At 31.6% G+C, this 16641-nt stretch overlaps 3 protein-coding genes across 7 annotated transcripts; 1 reads left to right on the top strand and 2 right to left on the bottom strand.

Annotated features, from left to right (window-relative positions):
- Nucleotides 1-3170: 3170 nt before the first annotated feature.
- On the top strand, nucleotides 3171-4823 carry LOC111898755 (protein ABIL2). 4 transcript variants are annotated; one of them, XM_023894631.2, is made up of 7 exons: nucleotides 3172-3328; nucleotides 3430-3512; nucleotides 3592-3742; nucleotides 3826-3925; nucleotides 3992-4034; nucleotides 4113-4189; nucleotides 4286-4823. In XM_023894631.2, exons 1-7 carry the CDS (start codon nucleotides 3254-3256, stop codon nucleotides 4501-4503), a joined length of 747 nt encoding a protein of 248 aa, XP_023750399.1. In that variant the 5' UTR covers nucleotides 3172-3253; the 3' UTR covers nucleotides 4504-4823. The 4 variants fall into 4 exon arrangements, with proteins under 4 accessions (XP_023750397.1, XP_023750396.1, XP_023750399.1 ...); XM_023894630.2 differs by having other exon boundaries at nucleotides 4110-4189; XM_023894629.2 differs by having other exon boundaries at nucleotides 3171-3328; nucleotides 3826-4034.
- Nucleotides 4625-8651, bottom strand: LOC111898795 (uncharacterized). The gene is made up of 12 exons (XM_042895907.2): nucleotides 8415-8651; nucleotides 7491-7692; nucleotides 7323-7397; nucleotides 7168-7242; nucleotides 6882-6979; nucleotides 6594-6810; nucleotides 6467-6517; nucleotides 6251-6348; nucleotides 6030-6168; nucleotides 5840-5935; nucleotides 4956-5069; nucleotides 4625-4872 (listed from the first exon to the last, which is right to left on the bottom strand). Exons 1-12 carry the CDS (start codon nucleotides 8520-8522, stop codon nucleotides 4625-4627), a joined length of 1521 nt encoding a protein of 506 aa, XP_042751841.1. The 5' UTR covers nucleotides 8523-8651.
- A 3517-nt stretch (nucleotides 8652-12168) lies between these two features.
- Nucleotides 12169-15527, bottom strand: LOC111898753 (signal recognition particle 19 kDa protein). 2 transcript variants are annotated; one of them, XM_042895906.2, is made up of 5 exons: nucleotides 15371-15527; nucleotides 15074-15256; nucleotides 14586-14685; nucleotides 13169-14130; nucleotides 12169-12563 (listed from the first exon to the last, which is right to left on the bottom strand). In XM_042895906.2, exons 2-4 carry the CDS (start codon nucleotides 15248-15250, stop codon nucleotides 14000-14002), a joined length of 408 nt encoding a protein of 135 aa, XP_042751840.1. In that variant the 5' UTR covers nucleotides 15251-15256; nucleotides 15371-15527; the 3' UTR covers nucleotides 12169-12563; nucleotides 13169-13999. The 2 variants fall into 2 exon arrangements, with proteins under 2 accessions (XP_042751840.1, XP_052620712.1); XM_052764752.1 differs by having other exon boundaries at nucleotides 15074-15267; nucleotides 15371-15525.
- Nucleotides 15528-16641: the final 1114 nt, after the last annotated feature.

Below are 16641 nucleotides of genomic sequence, written 5' to 3'. Positions count from 1 at the left end.
GTACTCTTTATTTTAGTATATTTAAAGTAGATACAATACTATTTATCGCAACATATTTTCACTAGGTTTGAACCCAAAAACTAGAAAAAAAAAAACAGGAGCTCATAAACCCACGGTTTAAAACCGAAAATCCATAAACCCAACCCGGAAAACCGAAAAACCGACCCATGCAAAAACCAAACCTATATGGTTTTAAAAATCAAAAAACCGACTTTCTACGGTTTGGTTTGGTTTTAGCCAAAAACCGACCCATGCTCATCCCTAATAGAAACGGTAAAAAAATTAAAAAAATCAAAGTTTTTTTTTTTAAATAAATCAAGTTAAAAAAATTTGTGGAAACTATCAAAAGAAATTGTATCAAATCCATAAATAAAAATTTTAAAAAATCAAAGTTTACAAAAAAAAAAAAAAAAAAAAAAAAAAAAAAAAAAAAAGAGTTATACCAAAATTCTAAAAACCACTTGGGAAAAATGAAAGCTAAAGAGATTAGAAGAGGCAAGTCAAGTGTTGCGCCACGTAGCACACACGCAGAGATTTTGTAGTCTGAAGTCTTCCAAAAAACAAACTGTTGCGAGAAGAAAAGTGTTGCGTGTGTGCTGCGCCGCGCAGCAGTAAATGGTTTGAAGAGGTTTTTTTAAAAAAACAAACAGCACCTAAATGTTAGAAAATAACATCTACATTATTATACATCACCGCATTTTATTATTATACGCTCATTTTAATTGGAATCCAATGCCAAAAGTAAACATATAATTATGTGATCGCTCATAGGTTAATATAGACAAAACTATGCGATTGGTCATTGGTCTATGTGGTTTGCCAAAACAAACTGATTCAGTATAACTATCGAAAACACTACAACGTTGGGTTTATTGTGTGTGTGTGTTGTAGAAGGGTTTTGATTTTGAAGGGTTTGAAGGAAAAATTGTTTGAAGTTCATCACATATATAGACACAAATTGGAAATCATTTTGAAGGTTTTCCTAGTTTTGGATTTTGAAGTCGTTTTAAAAAATCATTTTTAGTGGGAGCAGATGATGGCGTTGGTGATTGACGGTTCGAATTTTGAATTGTTTCTAAAACTAAAGTTGACTTCCAAGTATGTATGTGTTTGTCGCTTACAAAATCTAGTGGTGGTGGTGGTTTGGTAGTGGAGGCGGCAAATGCCGATGGTGGCGGTCGACAGTGGCGACAAAGGGTGGTCAGTGTTCTTGAGTGTGTGTTTATAAAGATGCTTATGAATATGTGTGCGCACATGAAGATGTTTTTTAGTATGTGTATTCATGAAGGACAAACCCACATGAATATTCATGAAGTGTTTTTTTATTTTTTATTTTTTAATTAAAAAAAACAAATAATGTATAACAAATAAAAAATGATAGTCATTTTATATGCAATAAAAACCAACCACACACTAAATGAAATAACAAGGATCCAACATGTAGAGTCTTCGGTAGTTGTACTGAATCAGTTAGTTTTGGCAATATATATCAAAATAAGTATACACTTCAAGATTTAAAAAAAAAATGCTCTTACTGTAATTCATTCTTATATATGAAATGAGAGCATGAGATTGTGAACCGGAAGTAGATATACTTTGTAATAGATATGCAAAAAGTAGAAACAAGTATACAAGTTTTTTTCAAAAAGACATTTCATTCACATCGCTTTAATTTCAAAAAACCTTTCCTTCATATCATTTTGTCTCGCAATGAAATCCTTCAAATACATATTTTGAAGGAATTTTTGGGAATTCATCAATTACATTGCTTTGACAACCAACCACGCTGTCAGATGGAATTAGGCATTCCAATTCCTTCCGGTTGAAGGGAAACACCACATTCACCACTTTTTTTTCTTTTAATAAATTATCTATATGTTAAATATGATTAAAAAGGAGTTAACTAAATTAGCAATTAAAGTCTTTCAAATAGATAGATTTACTATATGCTACGTGTATGTGTCTACAGACATAATTCGACTCAAAACTACCTATTTACCAAACATGTTTGGTTAATTTTAGTTTATTTGATGTCTCGTACTTCAATTGTCGTTCCAAGGTGTTTCTGACTTTAGCTAATGATCTAAATGTATTTTTTAAACCATTAAATTGTGTTATATATTGATTAGGTCTTACAAAAAGATAAACAAAAAGGAGTGCAACCTGTGGAGATAAAAACTAAAAAGTTAATTGTTCATTATTAGTTATTACTTTTGTTTTTCATTATATGGGTGTGTAATTAAATCTTTACATTAAATAAATAAAGCCAGTAGGATCGATGAGGTGACATAAGGTCCATAGAATTCGATTTTTGTCTCCAATCTTAATGCTTATGATGAAAAAATAAGAATTCATAAAACCAAAAAGGAGTAGTTTTTAACTTATTATGATAAAATTCCACACGGGTCAAAAAGATATAGGTCCACAAAGATTAAACACATCGATAATTCTAACAAATTTGATAGAGAAATCCCAACTAGAATGCAAACAGATTTGGGGTTTGTAATTTTGTATAATTGCTTATTGTGGACCATTTTTCACACTTGGATTCTTTTAAAATGGAAGCAGTTGTGGCAAATTGGTAATTACGCTTTCTTATATTCTAAAAATCTTCCACAACGATTCCCTCTTCTTCACGCACCCAATTATTGTTGACCCTACATGTATTTTCTTGCATTCCCTCAACCTCACAAGTGTAATACTAGGTTTTATAATGTCGACTAAAGAATTAATATTATAAATATGACCATAAAGATTAAATTTCATTTGGGTTAGGTCAAGTAAATGAACTAAAACAAGCATTAAGCCATTGACTTTTATTTCCATAGCGTAAATGACAAACTTGAGAGCAAACTACAACCTTCAATGAATGATGTACACGTTTTACATCATTATTGTCATTTCTTCCTTAAAATGGTTTTACCTTCTTTTAACTCAACATCATTGAAAAACTACCTTCATCAAGACGCAATAATCCAATAAACTCACCACTATGAGACTAATCATGAAACTTGTTTGTGTATGTGTGTGGGCTAAGTATATATATATATATATATATATATATATATATATATATATATATATATATATATATATATATATATATATATATATATATATATATATATATATATATATATATATGTGACCCACTCTCACTCTCACTTACTCACCCCTACAACAACAAGTGGTCTGTCTCTATTTAAACTTTAGCCACTATCAAAACTTTCATGTTTTGTGCTTAGGTGTCCTAATGGAGGGTAAAATTGTAATTGATCTTCTTCCACATCCCAACTATGATGAAGGTCTCTTTGCCAATGGCCTCAAGGTCTCTTTTCACTTTCTAAAATGTCAAATACTTTTTTTCACCATGTTATACTACTAATATTAATATGAGAAAGCCTTTATAAATCGGTTGTATTTCTATAGGACTTAAGAAATGTGAAAGAACAGTTGTATTCAGCTGCAGATCATTTTGAAGATTCGTATTACAAGAATGATCAGAAACAAATGTGAGTGTCATTTTTTGTGATATTTTTATCCACTGTTGTTATGTTTTTCTATTTGATTAGTTTCTGTGTTTTGTTTAAGGTTGTTTGAAAGCTTAAAGAACTACATCTCCAAATCTCTCATTAAAACCATAGACCATTTGGGGTCTGTCATGTATAAACTCAACAACTTTCTAGATCACAATGTCAATGAAGCTTCCAGACTAAACCTTCAACTCTTATGCATTGAACAGGTAATCTTTTTATAAAAATATATATTTTTTATATTTATAAACTTGTATTTTTTATATGTTGTCTTGGAGATTATTGCTTGCAGAGGTTACAAACATGTCAAGCATATGCTAACAAAGTTGGATTATATCAATACTTAGAGACTCCACAGACACCCAAGTGTCCTAAGAAGTACACTCTCCCAGGTGGATTTTTATTTTTTAAAAATTTCTCATGTATCTTATTGAGATTTTTTCTAATTATTGCTACAGAGAATTGTGTTTTTGAAGGAAAGGCTGAGTCATTTGGTGTAAGGTAACATATATACATATATATAATAAGTAAATCATATGTAGGCATTGTCGTTATAAGAAGTTACCTTTGTAACAGCAGAAAGGGGTATTCTGGACAATTCCCACCGGGTTCAGTTGACTTTTCATTTAGAAAGGCTGCATTGAACAAAAGAATAGGTTAGCAGAAAAAGACTTCTTTCCACTTTCAAGTTTGACGATATTTTTTTTTAAATAATTTCTTTATTTACTAATTAAATTCACATGAAAAACCAGAAAAACGATCAAGATCAATTTCACCTATTCGATTCCGGATAAAGCGATCAGAGTCTGCATCTTGTGCTCATAGATCCATGAGTCCAAACATATCAAGAAGATCTTGTTCATCGTATCCACAAAGAGAAAGTCCAAAAGATATGGAAGCCTACTCTAAGAAAACCAGAAATCTTTTCAAACTGTTGCTCAACATGTACAAGTCAAAGAATAAGGCGTAAAAAGATCCTGAAAAGCGTACAACTTAATTTGTTTCTATCGATGTTTTGCTAATCATTAACCAAAAATAAACAATTTGTTTCTTTTCCTTTTGGGGGAGTGGTTTTGTGAGAAAAGTGGGGTCTAGTCAAATCCAAGATCAAAACTTGGGAAGTCTGCATTTCTTGAGTTTGTATTCTTGAAATCATTCAGATCATTGTAATCTTTAGAAGAATCTGGTGATTTAGTATCAGTATCATCATCAACTGGTTTGCAATTTTCCTCATTGCAAATTGCCACGTCAGAAGTACTAGTATATGAGTCTTTTTGCTTCTCTATTTCACCACTTTCTTGAGTAGTAGGTCTTTTTAGAATGGACAAAATCGAACGTGCTGCTTAAAAAAGAGTGATGAAGATAACCACCAAATTTTAGTGCAAATCCAAATAGAAATTGATATAGGGATCAATTATATACCATCACGTAAAGGCTTGTTGTTTATGATAGTTGTTGATACAGCTTCATCTGGCTCAAAAATTCTAGCTTTTGAGTCAGTATCTTCCGATTGCAAAGCTCTTTTTGGAGTTTTTTCTATAAATATAACATATAAATTTAGAAAGGATAACTTCATAACCACATGATAAACCAAAAGATAAAAACAAGTTACAATTTGACCAAAAAACAACCCCTGAAATAAATGGAATCTTAATTCATATTACACAACATAATTGGGTATCATGCATCAAGATAATGATTGGTATATGCAGTAATCAGATATGTGGAATGGAATTGGAGCATTATGATGGAAAGTGAAAATCATATTTGGTTGCCACATAGGAATGGAATGGAACATTTATCATGCAATGTGATGCATTCCATGATGGAATGGAATGATATATCATGGTTATAGATTATTTTATTTACAAAATCTTTGATAACACCAATATCTTTAAAATTAAGTTTAATTACATTGCTTTTTTAAGTCTATTTCAAGATTCCATGGTATTTAATTTAATTTATTTTTTTATTTTTGTAAAATATTTTTTTAAAACAAAAATGAACTTTTTTTACTACGTGAAATATATATAGTCTACATTTGAAACGAACATGAAATACTTTTATATGTCATTAACTTAGCAATGCATCTTTATTTGATTAAAGTTTATTTGTATAAAATCACATTTTTTCTTTATCAATCAATTTAAATTCATTTAGTTTTCTAAATGTACATAACAAACAAGATGTTTGAATGACTTATTCCATTCCTTCAAGGCAACCAAACATGATAATGGAATGTAATCATCCATTCCATTACTTTGTTGATTTTATTCCATCATACCAAACAGACTATTAAGTCTTACCATCAGATAGAGGTCTGTTAGCTGGGATTCTCTTAGATAATTTGATATTTTCTACATCTTCATTTTCCAATGTAGAAGCTTTCCTTGAACTTTCCCCTACACATTTAAGCCAATAACAGAATAACAAATCATTATCCATAGTTTCATGTAATTTCACATAACTATGACACTAAAGAAATATAAAATCTACCTTCAGAACATCTCCTTTGTTCACCAATTTCCACCAAGTAATTTGACATGTTGAATAAACTTCCACTGTTGATGTCTTCAGAGAGTTTAAGGTATCTATGGGACAATATTGTTCCATCTTCTGATAACAAAGTAGCCTCCTGTGATGATGTATAGATATCCTCCCATTGGTAAACAAAATAGATAAAAACATGTTTGTATAACAAAAATGACAAATTTGACCTCTCTCCCTTGTGATCCACAACTTGCAAGTTTTAAGATACCATCATGGAACTTCTTGGCCTTTTGGGTTACTTGTGTAGTGTACATGACATTCCACTCTAATTGAAAAAGACAATGATAAATCATAATAATGCAATAGACATAACAGAACATTGTGGATGCTTAAAGTCAATGAAAAATGTGCCTTGCAGAAGTCAAATAATGTATAGAACTGACCTTTTAAATCTGTTTTTGTAAAAGACATGTTTGTTTCATGTTTCTTGAACTCTGAATTTACATAACAATGACATAAGATAAATAACATTCACCAAAAAAATGCAACAAAATGAATAGATGAACAAACCAGCAAGATGCTCATTGTGATTCTTGGAAGGCATTGTATTCTGTTTATAGAAATTTCTTCCATCAACATTTGTATCTTTGAAAGGTTTATGGTCTCTGAGTTCTATAATGTCAACTATATGACCATCAAATTTCATTGATTCACCAGCTGTAATTGTTTCCTCCTTTTTAAGGAATCTGCTGTCTAATTGTGTCCTTGTTTCATCATATAGAATCGCCTGAGGAAAAAAAAACTATGAAAATGTGTAATTTTGTTTGGTGAGTATGCAAAAATGTGTTGAAATTTAACCTGCCTCCCCCGCAACCCAGAAATTAAAACTTTTAAGATTCCATCGTGAAATTTCTTGGCTTTTTGTGTTAATTGAGTAGTGTATAAGACCTGCCATTCTAATTGGAAAAAAGAAAATAGAATCAACAATGTGAAAACAATATGCAACTAAAAGTCTAACAATTAAAAATATATAAACATGATTAATAATATGAAAGAAATCTTTCCACTTAAGTATTGATACCCAATATAAAGCCTAACATCACAGATTCCTTTGTAAGAGAAATTGTTCATTTAGAAAACAAACCTGTTGAATCATCTTTAGATGTGTCTGGACAACTGGGTGGAGAGCAATACTTCTTGACTTCACGTTTCTTGAACTCTGATATCATGAAGGTTAACATGAGTGCAATGGCACTTAACATTGTTACATTACATGATTATGAATATAATATAACTAACCTCTGATAATTTTCTGTGATGGACTCAGATTGATTGATGATGTTTTACCAATTCGTGAGCTAACCTTGCTGGTTTCTAAATGTGAAAATAGAAGCATGAAAATGTGTGGTATTTAGTTATATACCAACTAAACATCATAAAAACAAGTGGAGTTATTATTTAGCTTACTACTGTTGGACATGTGAGCCTTATCAGCAGTAGATTTGTCTCTTTGAAGAATCAAGTTTGGAAAGGGTTTACTATCTCCATGAGGATCACCAATGTCAACAAGATAAGCACCAAGTGTTATTGTTTCACCCGATTTAACAGCATCATCAAGCTTCACAATTTTGCTATCCAAAAGTTTATCACAATCGTCATATAGCTTAACCTGTTAGAAGATTGATAAAAATGAAAAAGTGGTAATGCTCTTTAGATATAAGGTAATTGATCAGTTGTTAATATCACCCATAGCAATCACTGTACTCTTTTTCTTTTAAGTGTTCCATTTGAAAGGTATTTAATCTCATAGGAACCAGAAGTCCAAAATATAATTATCTTATGGTGTTATAAGAAAATTGCAGATTCTTGCAGTGACACTAGCAATAGAAGTGGGCTATGCTATTGTAGTGTTATGAACGAACCATACTTTTCTATCATCTGGAAATGAATTTCTGAATAGTTTTTATATAGAATCTCTCGAAATCAATATACATAAATTATGTATCATGTGAAAGCATTGATAGATTTACTAATTATGCATCTACACCACTGCTATCTGTAAACTGGCAACATATATGGATTTTTTGTGGTCTAACAAAGCACTCGAAGTATCAAAAACCATCATATGTTCTCGTTGATTTCTAAAGAACAGTAGGTGTAGCTGTTACAGATAATTTATCTGACTATAAAAGCCAAAATCACTATTAGGAAGTCAAATTCAGGTCGATTTTTCCAGATGAGAGGATAAGATGTAGACAAAACTTAAAAACAAAGTTCGAATGAAACAGACAGTAGAACGAATGAACGATCATCACAATGATTAACATTGTGTGTCCTCGCACGCAATTAACCGACGCAATAAACAAATTAAGAGTATGATGCGAAAGCAACCTTATGACTAGATGATTGAACATCTAAGAATCCGTCTTGATAAACTTTACGCTTCTGCTTTATGTGCTTCGTGTAGGTCACCGACCATCTCGTTACATCATCCGCCATTTTTCCTCTTTCTTCACTGCTTGTTCTTGTCTGAATAACGATAATCCAAACTTTCAAAAGCTAGAATTCGATTGCATCAAACTGAAGCCAGAATTTCATAATGAATCAACAATTCGACTTGAATTTGTATATTTTGTAATGGCGGGAAACTGATAAAAATGTTAGATTCGTCGTTTACTTCATCATTCGGTAAATGGATTTTGGCCGGATAGGCAATGACCCATATCCGACTCTCGACCCGGCCTGATAATCTAGGTTTCGGTTTTTACAAGTATCCAGTTTCTTTGCTTTTCATTCGCTAAACCAAATCAAATTTATATTATCTACTTTTAAATAATTTTAAATAATATTGTTCATTATTCCGATAAAAACGAATTGTTCAATTTGACAAATTAGATTGGGCTATTTGGTTCGGATATTCGGATTTTTGGATTGGTTTTCAACAAAACCGAATTACTATTTTGGATTTTGGATTGGTTTTGGTTTATAAATTATGAACCGAATAATCCAAAAAAAAAACAAATAACAACTTATTATTTATTTATTTTTAATATAACTATAACTATTTTTTAATTTTATAATTTATTTTTTAAACAAGTTCAAAAAGTTTCATCTAATAAAAAACATTAATATTCATTTTCTCTTAAAAGTTCCTTAACTATTAAATATTAAACTATAATATACATTCTTAGTAGTTTATAAATTTTAAATCACAACTAAATATTTTTTCTTCTTCCATAAAAATTGGATAATATTTTAATTATATGTAATTTTAAAATATTTTAGTTTTTGAAAACCGAATTATAAAAACCGGTCCAACCGAATTGTAATTAGATCGGATTTGAATTTAGTTTGAATTATTCGGATCCATATTTTTAAAACCGATATTAATTTGGATTTACTTAGTTGGATTGGGTCGAACCGATCCATCTAAACGAACACCCCTACTTTTAAATATGTTCATTCATTTAGCCCACTCGGAATGGGCAATGGGAGTCCCGTTATTATTCCGACATGTACATCAAATAACGTCGGTATAACGCGCAAAACATCGTCGCCCCCTTGTTGTTATTAGGCATTATGGTATCGGGTGTTTTCGTGGTAACGAGAAACGAAAGAAATACACACCGATTTTTCTACAACGGCTATAAAATGGACCGTTGATTGAACGGTCAAAATGTTTAAAAGAAAAAAAAACTATATTTATTTCAGTTTTCACTCTCTCTCTCTCTCTCTCTCTATCTATCTATATATATATATATATATATATATATATATATATATATATATATATATATATATATATATATATATATATGAGAAATTAAATATCCTCCTTTTTTTACTATAAATCTTCTTACTCAATTAAATGATGACATGTGTCACAATTAATGTTCATTTAATGATATTTTAGTATACTAAAATAACACATGTCATCATTTAATTGGGTAAGAAAATTTGCAAAAGCAAAAGTAGGAGGATATTTAATTTCTCTATATATTTATATATACATTTTCACTTCAAATATCACTCACCATTTCTCACTTTAATTATTACATACCATCAATTCATTTTTTACACAAAAAATCATATGGATCAAACCCTAACACTCTTTCTCCAAACACAAATACATCTCCATCTCTTGGTTTTGCACAATACGAGTTGTACCCGAACATCCTCAACAGTCAATGCAAATTTTTCAATCCCGCATCGCCCCACCGCAATTCCCTACAACCATTCCACAAAACCTTTTCAACACATTCGCTACAATGCAACAAAATATCACGCAACCACCACCCACGCAAGAAACGGTCCTCGAGACGCAAGCGGGGGGAGCCGGAAAAACTAGCCAACAAAGGGAGAGCACGAAGGTAAGGGAAAGTGGTCGCGGTCGCGGTGGAGCAATCAGAAGACGAACCTCCAGCATGGTGGACTGCGGAGGAGGAATACGCGTTGGCAATGGCATGGTGCGGGACATCAAAAAATCCAACGCAAGGAAACGATATGAGAAAAGTTGTTTTTTGGGAAGCCGTGATCGGGAAATTTCAGACAATTTTGAAGAAGGATGCAAATTATCGCAATCACGGTATGTTGAGTCGCAAATAGACTCAAATAAGCAAGAAGTGCATCAAATTCAGTTCCGTCTACAACAAACTTTCCTCGTACAAGCAAAGTGATGCGACCGATTTTGACGATTATAGAGCGGCTAGGGACCAATATCATGTTGAGACCGGTCACGTTTTCGAGCACAAAAAGATTTGAGAGACTGTCAAGGAATACCCAAGATGGAATAAAACGGACACATTTACGGAACAACAATCGAAGAGGTCTTGCGGCTCGGGTTTGATCGATGTTTCGGACATACGCACGGACATCAACCTTAATGCGGACATAGATGAGATACCGGACGACTTCAACGACATCGAAGAGATCTCCCCGCCTCGACGACCGATAGGTCGCGACAAAGCGAGGCGGCTCAACGACATGTGGAGGAAGGTGAAAGTAGACGTCGAGAGCAAGCGAAAATGAAAACAAAAGTTTGACGATGGGAGCATTTGAAGTTCCTTCGTTGGATTTTTTGCGCGTAAAAGATATGACTTGCAATGGGAGCATTTGAAGTTCCTTCGTCATGAAGCCGATGAAGACATTGCTAAGGCTTTGACAATTTTTCAAACTAGCGAGGAGAATATGTCACCGATACGGTTGGAGGTGCTTCGAAAAATGAAAGCAAAGATCGAGCGGAGATATTTAGTCGAAGAATAGTGTATCAATTTTATATTTTTAAATTCCGCCTTCGACTTGAAAGCGAGAGGCTTTTCGCTTCTCTCCTGACGTGTTGAAATAAGGATCATCGCTAGCCTGTTTCCAAGAGGGGGAAGAGAAGGTTTATTATGTTTTCGGTCGATGTTTTTTTTTCATTGTAATGTCGTTTTTATTTTTAAAATAGTATGTTTAATTAACTATTTAATTTAATTATGTTTTATTTAATTTATATGTTTTTAAAAAAATATCAAGACATAAATTAAGAAAAAAAACAAATTAGAAAAATAGAAATTAATAAATAAATAAAATGGTAGCGATATCACATGTTATTTGGTGTTGCTCATTTCCATCTTGAGTGTTATAACACCAAAAATATGACTAGGATGATGAGGTCGACACTTTGGGTGTGATAACATGTTGCCCATACCCAATAACCTTAAAGTCTATTTTGTGTGATAGTTCGAAAAGCCAACTTATCTATAAGTTAATTTAAATAGTTTATCAAAAACTAGTGATATGTTATAATAAGTTATTTTTATGGTTATAACAACAATTAAATTACCGGTAAATGCTTATCACCATAAGGGTAACAAGGGTGACACTTGAACAAATATATAGTTTGTTGGTGTGTTTTTGTAGAAATGATTTACTTGGATTTGGATGATGTTTTTTGTAAGACCAAATTTAAATGATGTTTTTTAAACGATTTTTAACATAATTATCTTTATAAGTCATTTTCCCTTTATTTGTTTGTTTTTACTTTTAAGGGCAAGTAGCAAACATGTCGAGTATGGTTGATGCCTCACAACGTTAGAAATATTGAGCCTAAGATAATCCAAAAACCATACAATTACTTGTAATGATTCCTTTATGTAAAAAAACATAGCATCAAAATATAACATCAATCAATTAATCAAGATCCAGCAATCCCACAATTTTTTTAAACAAAACAGTGAAAATTGAGTACAATTTCAATGCAGAATTTTATGTTTTATTAAAATCACAAACTCCCATCTCCAATTTATATATTCAACTAATAAAGACATCAACAAGGAACATTCATTCTTCTTCAACAACAACACTGATCTCACCCTTCTCCAGAAGATCATAAAAAGCCCTTGTTTTTCTCTGCTCATTCCAGTGGTGCATCTTCCACAAACCACCAGCAGCCAACCCAAGAACCGCCCCAATCACCAGTTCCTTCACCACACTTGGCCCTTTCAACACCGGATGAGCCACCCTACCACCACCCATTATTATACTTTCTACTAAAAAAACCTGTAATCTGAGGAAAAAACAGTAACAATCACAATAGTAAAAAAAAAAATGCAAATGTGTTATTATTATGGGAAAATAAATGTATGTAAAGATTAAAAAAATCCGCAATGCGAAAGGCAAGTCAATTTGGTTCTGTTTTGATTGATTTGACTTCTTTCTGGATTTGTTTATGGTAATGGAACTAAAATTTTGGATTTGGGTTCTTCATTTCACATGTGTCGACACAACCCTAACTTTTTACAAATTCCTCAATTTTAATTCTACCAAAAAAAAAAGATTTACAGAACAAATTAATTTCCTGTTACACAAACGGATAATGCAAATTATACGTTCGATTCCCATGTCTTCAATGAAGAATGAAGATAAAACAATTACAAATGAGTTAACAACAATCAAGCAAGTTTGATTAACAAAGCTAAAAACAGTATAACTAACTAACTCCACAATATCATGATAATCGTAACAATAGCAATTTTTAAACAAAAAAGATGAAAAATCAAGCATGCACGAATCTACGATTTTAACGGATCTACTTGTTTCTGATTTAAATCTTTGTTTCCTAGAGACAAAAACATGCTAAGAAAAAAAGTTGACGGAAAATTTACCGGAGACGACGACGACTGGCGGACTTTTTTCGCCGTTCGCTTGCCCTACGGATGCGCCTTCTGTGACGAGTGATTTTAGTTTTTGACTTTTTGTTTAGTAAAGTTACGGGTCTAATTTAACGAAAGAAAATTTGCATTAACACTCCTTGTATTTTGTTATATTTTCAAATCAGCATACATAACTTTCTTATTTTGGACAGATGGACCCCGTACGTTTCAGTTGAAGTATCATATAGCCCCTTGTGGTTTCTTTATTATTTAAAACTTCCCAAAATGAACAAAATTGGCATCGGGCTTAATATGACCTAATGTTTTTGTTTAATTTATAAACGTAATTCTAAACAAATATCATTTTCTTATAACAATACACATATAACATTTTTGTTTTGGGTTTAGTCGATTCAATTTGTTTTAATCGATATAAATCATATCTAATTGCTATTGCTTTATTTCATAAATCATGTCACATTTCCAACCCTATATGAAAACAAGTCAATTTGGCTTTTTATGCAACTCATACAGGTAAAACTGAATTAAGAAGCCATGTCAAAATGTATTTATATATTTATAACCTCTAACATTGTATTATTATATATTTTATGCAAACATGGTTAAAAACTTAAAATATATAAATCTGGAGATATGTAATATGCAAAATCTTAAATCTTTACATATCCATATTCCATTTCCCATGTCTAAGAAATTATAAAACACAGGCCACATCAGGTCACAACTTGGTGTAAATTAGAACCAATGAAAAGGGGTCCAAATTCCAAAATCCAAATATTTTTTAAATAAACAAAAACATGTTGTATAACCAAAAAAAAAAAGTTATCTCTTCTTTTTGCCACCCTTTCCAGATTTAGAAGGTCCAGTGGTTGACGTGGCAGCAGGCTCCTGTTTCTTTACCCTGCCAGGGTGTCTTGGAACCAATTCAGCAACATGAAGCATCAGGTGTTTTTCTGCAATTTAAAAATTCATAATTAACATTAGCTTTCTTTTTTCTAGACCAAAAAAACTGTATGAACAAGATTAAATTACCATTTTACCCTTACATTTGAAAAAATATTCATCAATTTCAACGTGAGAGGAAAAAAGAAGAGAGGCAGATATGTAAATACGGGTTAATGTTTGATACATTCCAGTTGTCTAGATTAAGTGCTTAACTCATTAAGCCCATTAACACCCCTTAGTTTATCTTGGTTATAAACTTATAACTTTTTATGTTTTCTTCATATTATTAGCCATATAATGAGGTTATTTTCTTATTATGTTAACATTTTAGGGTTGCTATTTCCACATTTATACTGGGTGTTGCACAAAATTTACATTCATTATCCACATGATCATACAACAGAATCATAAAACAGGAACAAATTGGAATAAAAATCAGAACTTTTCAGAAATTAATGCTTACTAGATGTGATAGCTTGGTTGTATAAACTCCCATCCGACCTTTTCAGAATGAACCTCACCCTTCCTACTTGCATGAAGTCCCGTGGATATGCCTTATCAAGCTTTATAAAAATGAAAGTGAATTAGAACCCTAAATTACAACAGTTAAGTTAATAAAAGAGCTCTGTATACTTGATAAGTGCTACATTATGTTGATATGTTGCTGTTTCTGTTAACAAATTACTATTCTTCAGATGAACACAGATAGATAATCAACTGATCCATGTTTGGATCTTTCATTCAAGTTGTAAGGATATTGATACCAAATCAACACTAACTGTATACATTATGTCGACTTGTTGATGTCATGAATAAAACCTCAACATTCTAATCAATCATTCTTAAAACGTGAAAATCTAGTTCACCTTAAAGTTGAAATTAAACTATTCGACATCAGAAGTAGAATCATAGCTTCGTGTAAAAGAAAATTCAAAGTGAAGTCGAAAAAACCTCAATAGCGAAAGGAATTTTCAGGTGGCTGCAACAATCACCGATTTCTACCGCGGTAGGGTTTTCGCAAGCTTTTGCTGCGCAGATTCGTCTACCTTCGGCTATAGTCTTCTTCGAGTTTATGTAAACAGGATATAGTATATTCCATTTTTTGAAATTAGGCGTCTCACCATCCATAATTTTCTGTTAACAGCCTAATCGCAATCAGAAATCTGAATCGATCGTATAAAGATAGATGCACATACCGTATCAATTACTAAATACAGATTTTTAGGAAAGACACGATCAACGACATACCTTTTTCCGATTGGACGCCGATCAAGGACTTTAAGAAGGAGTGGCCGGAGACGGCAATGTGGTCGACTTCCGGCGAGAATCCGAGAAATGGGACAAGGCAGCTGCAAAAGCAAAAACTGTCGTCGAGAAAGAAACTGCTAATAACAAAAGGCTAAAAGCCCAAAATGCTGGACTAGTAAGAGAGTATAAGAGGCCCAATTATAAAGGTATAACAACAGAGTACCACTGTAACAGGGTGTTTTGGAATAGTTTTTTATTTCTTGAAGTCGAAAAGCTAAACTAATATTTGGTATAAAATAACCTTATGATGCTTCATCGAGTTTTTGCTATTTTGATTGTTCATTTTATGTATATAAGGAGTTTTTTTCAAAGAACTTATCATTTTGTCGTTATATATTTTCTAAAATAGTCTACATTAAAGAAACAAATCATAGTCAAACTAAATTGACCAATTATGTTTAGTTTAGAGGTGCACAAAAATAGGATGTAATCTAATCCATTTTTTAAAATCCAATTGGTAACTAATTTCGGAGGTATTCGGATATCAAATAATCTGGTCCAAATTTATCCGGATCTGGGCCAAGAAATAAGGATCCGGTATGTTCGGATTCATATAGGTTTAGAATTGGATTTTTGAAATTGTATATCCAAAATTTCAATGTATATTAAAAAAATCACTCCAACCAAATATATATTTCTATTGTATTTGATTTAAATAGAAAATAAAAAACAAGTATAAAGTTGCAATAACATAAACCTAGAAATTGAAGATACAATTATGACAAGTTTGGTTTGCCAAATGTCTAGAAAGGAATTGGAATTTTTCAAAGGAATTGAGTATAAACAATTTTAAATTTGTTATGAGTTTAGTTGATATTAGAATATAGAGTTATTGAAAAAAATTGAAATGTAAAGTATATAAAGTTTTGTTATTATTTCCTCTTTTATAGAAAAAGATTAAACTATAACATACTATATTTGTTACTTTTAAAAAATATTGTTAAACCCAAATAATAAAATAAAATTACTCAAATAACCAACAAAATAAAATCGATCAAAACATAACTAAATATTGTTAATAGGATTTCAAACAATATTATTAGCCAACTAACTAAGATACGTATAAAGTATAAACTAGTAGTGTACCCTCCCTTAAAATATGTATAAAGTATAAATTAGTGGTGTACCCTCCCTCTTAGGGTTAGGGAGGAGAAGAAGGTTTCTAAAATTGACAAACAACTTGAATTTTCTTGATAGATTGTGTAAACGCT

The sequence above is a fragment of the Lactuca sativa genome, chromosome 6, assembly GCF_002870075.4.
Source record: "Lactuca sativa cultivar Salinas chromosome 6, Lsat_Salinas_v11, whole genome shotgun sequence".
In the NCBI taxonomy this organism is placed as follows: domain Eukaryota; kingdom Viridiplantae; phylum Streptophyta; class Magnoliopsida; order Asterales; family Asteraceae; genus Lactuca; species Lactuca sativa.
The sequence above is the reverse complement of the archived record's forward strand: the minus strand, read 5'-3'. Positions and strand labels throughout refer to the sequence as shown.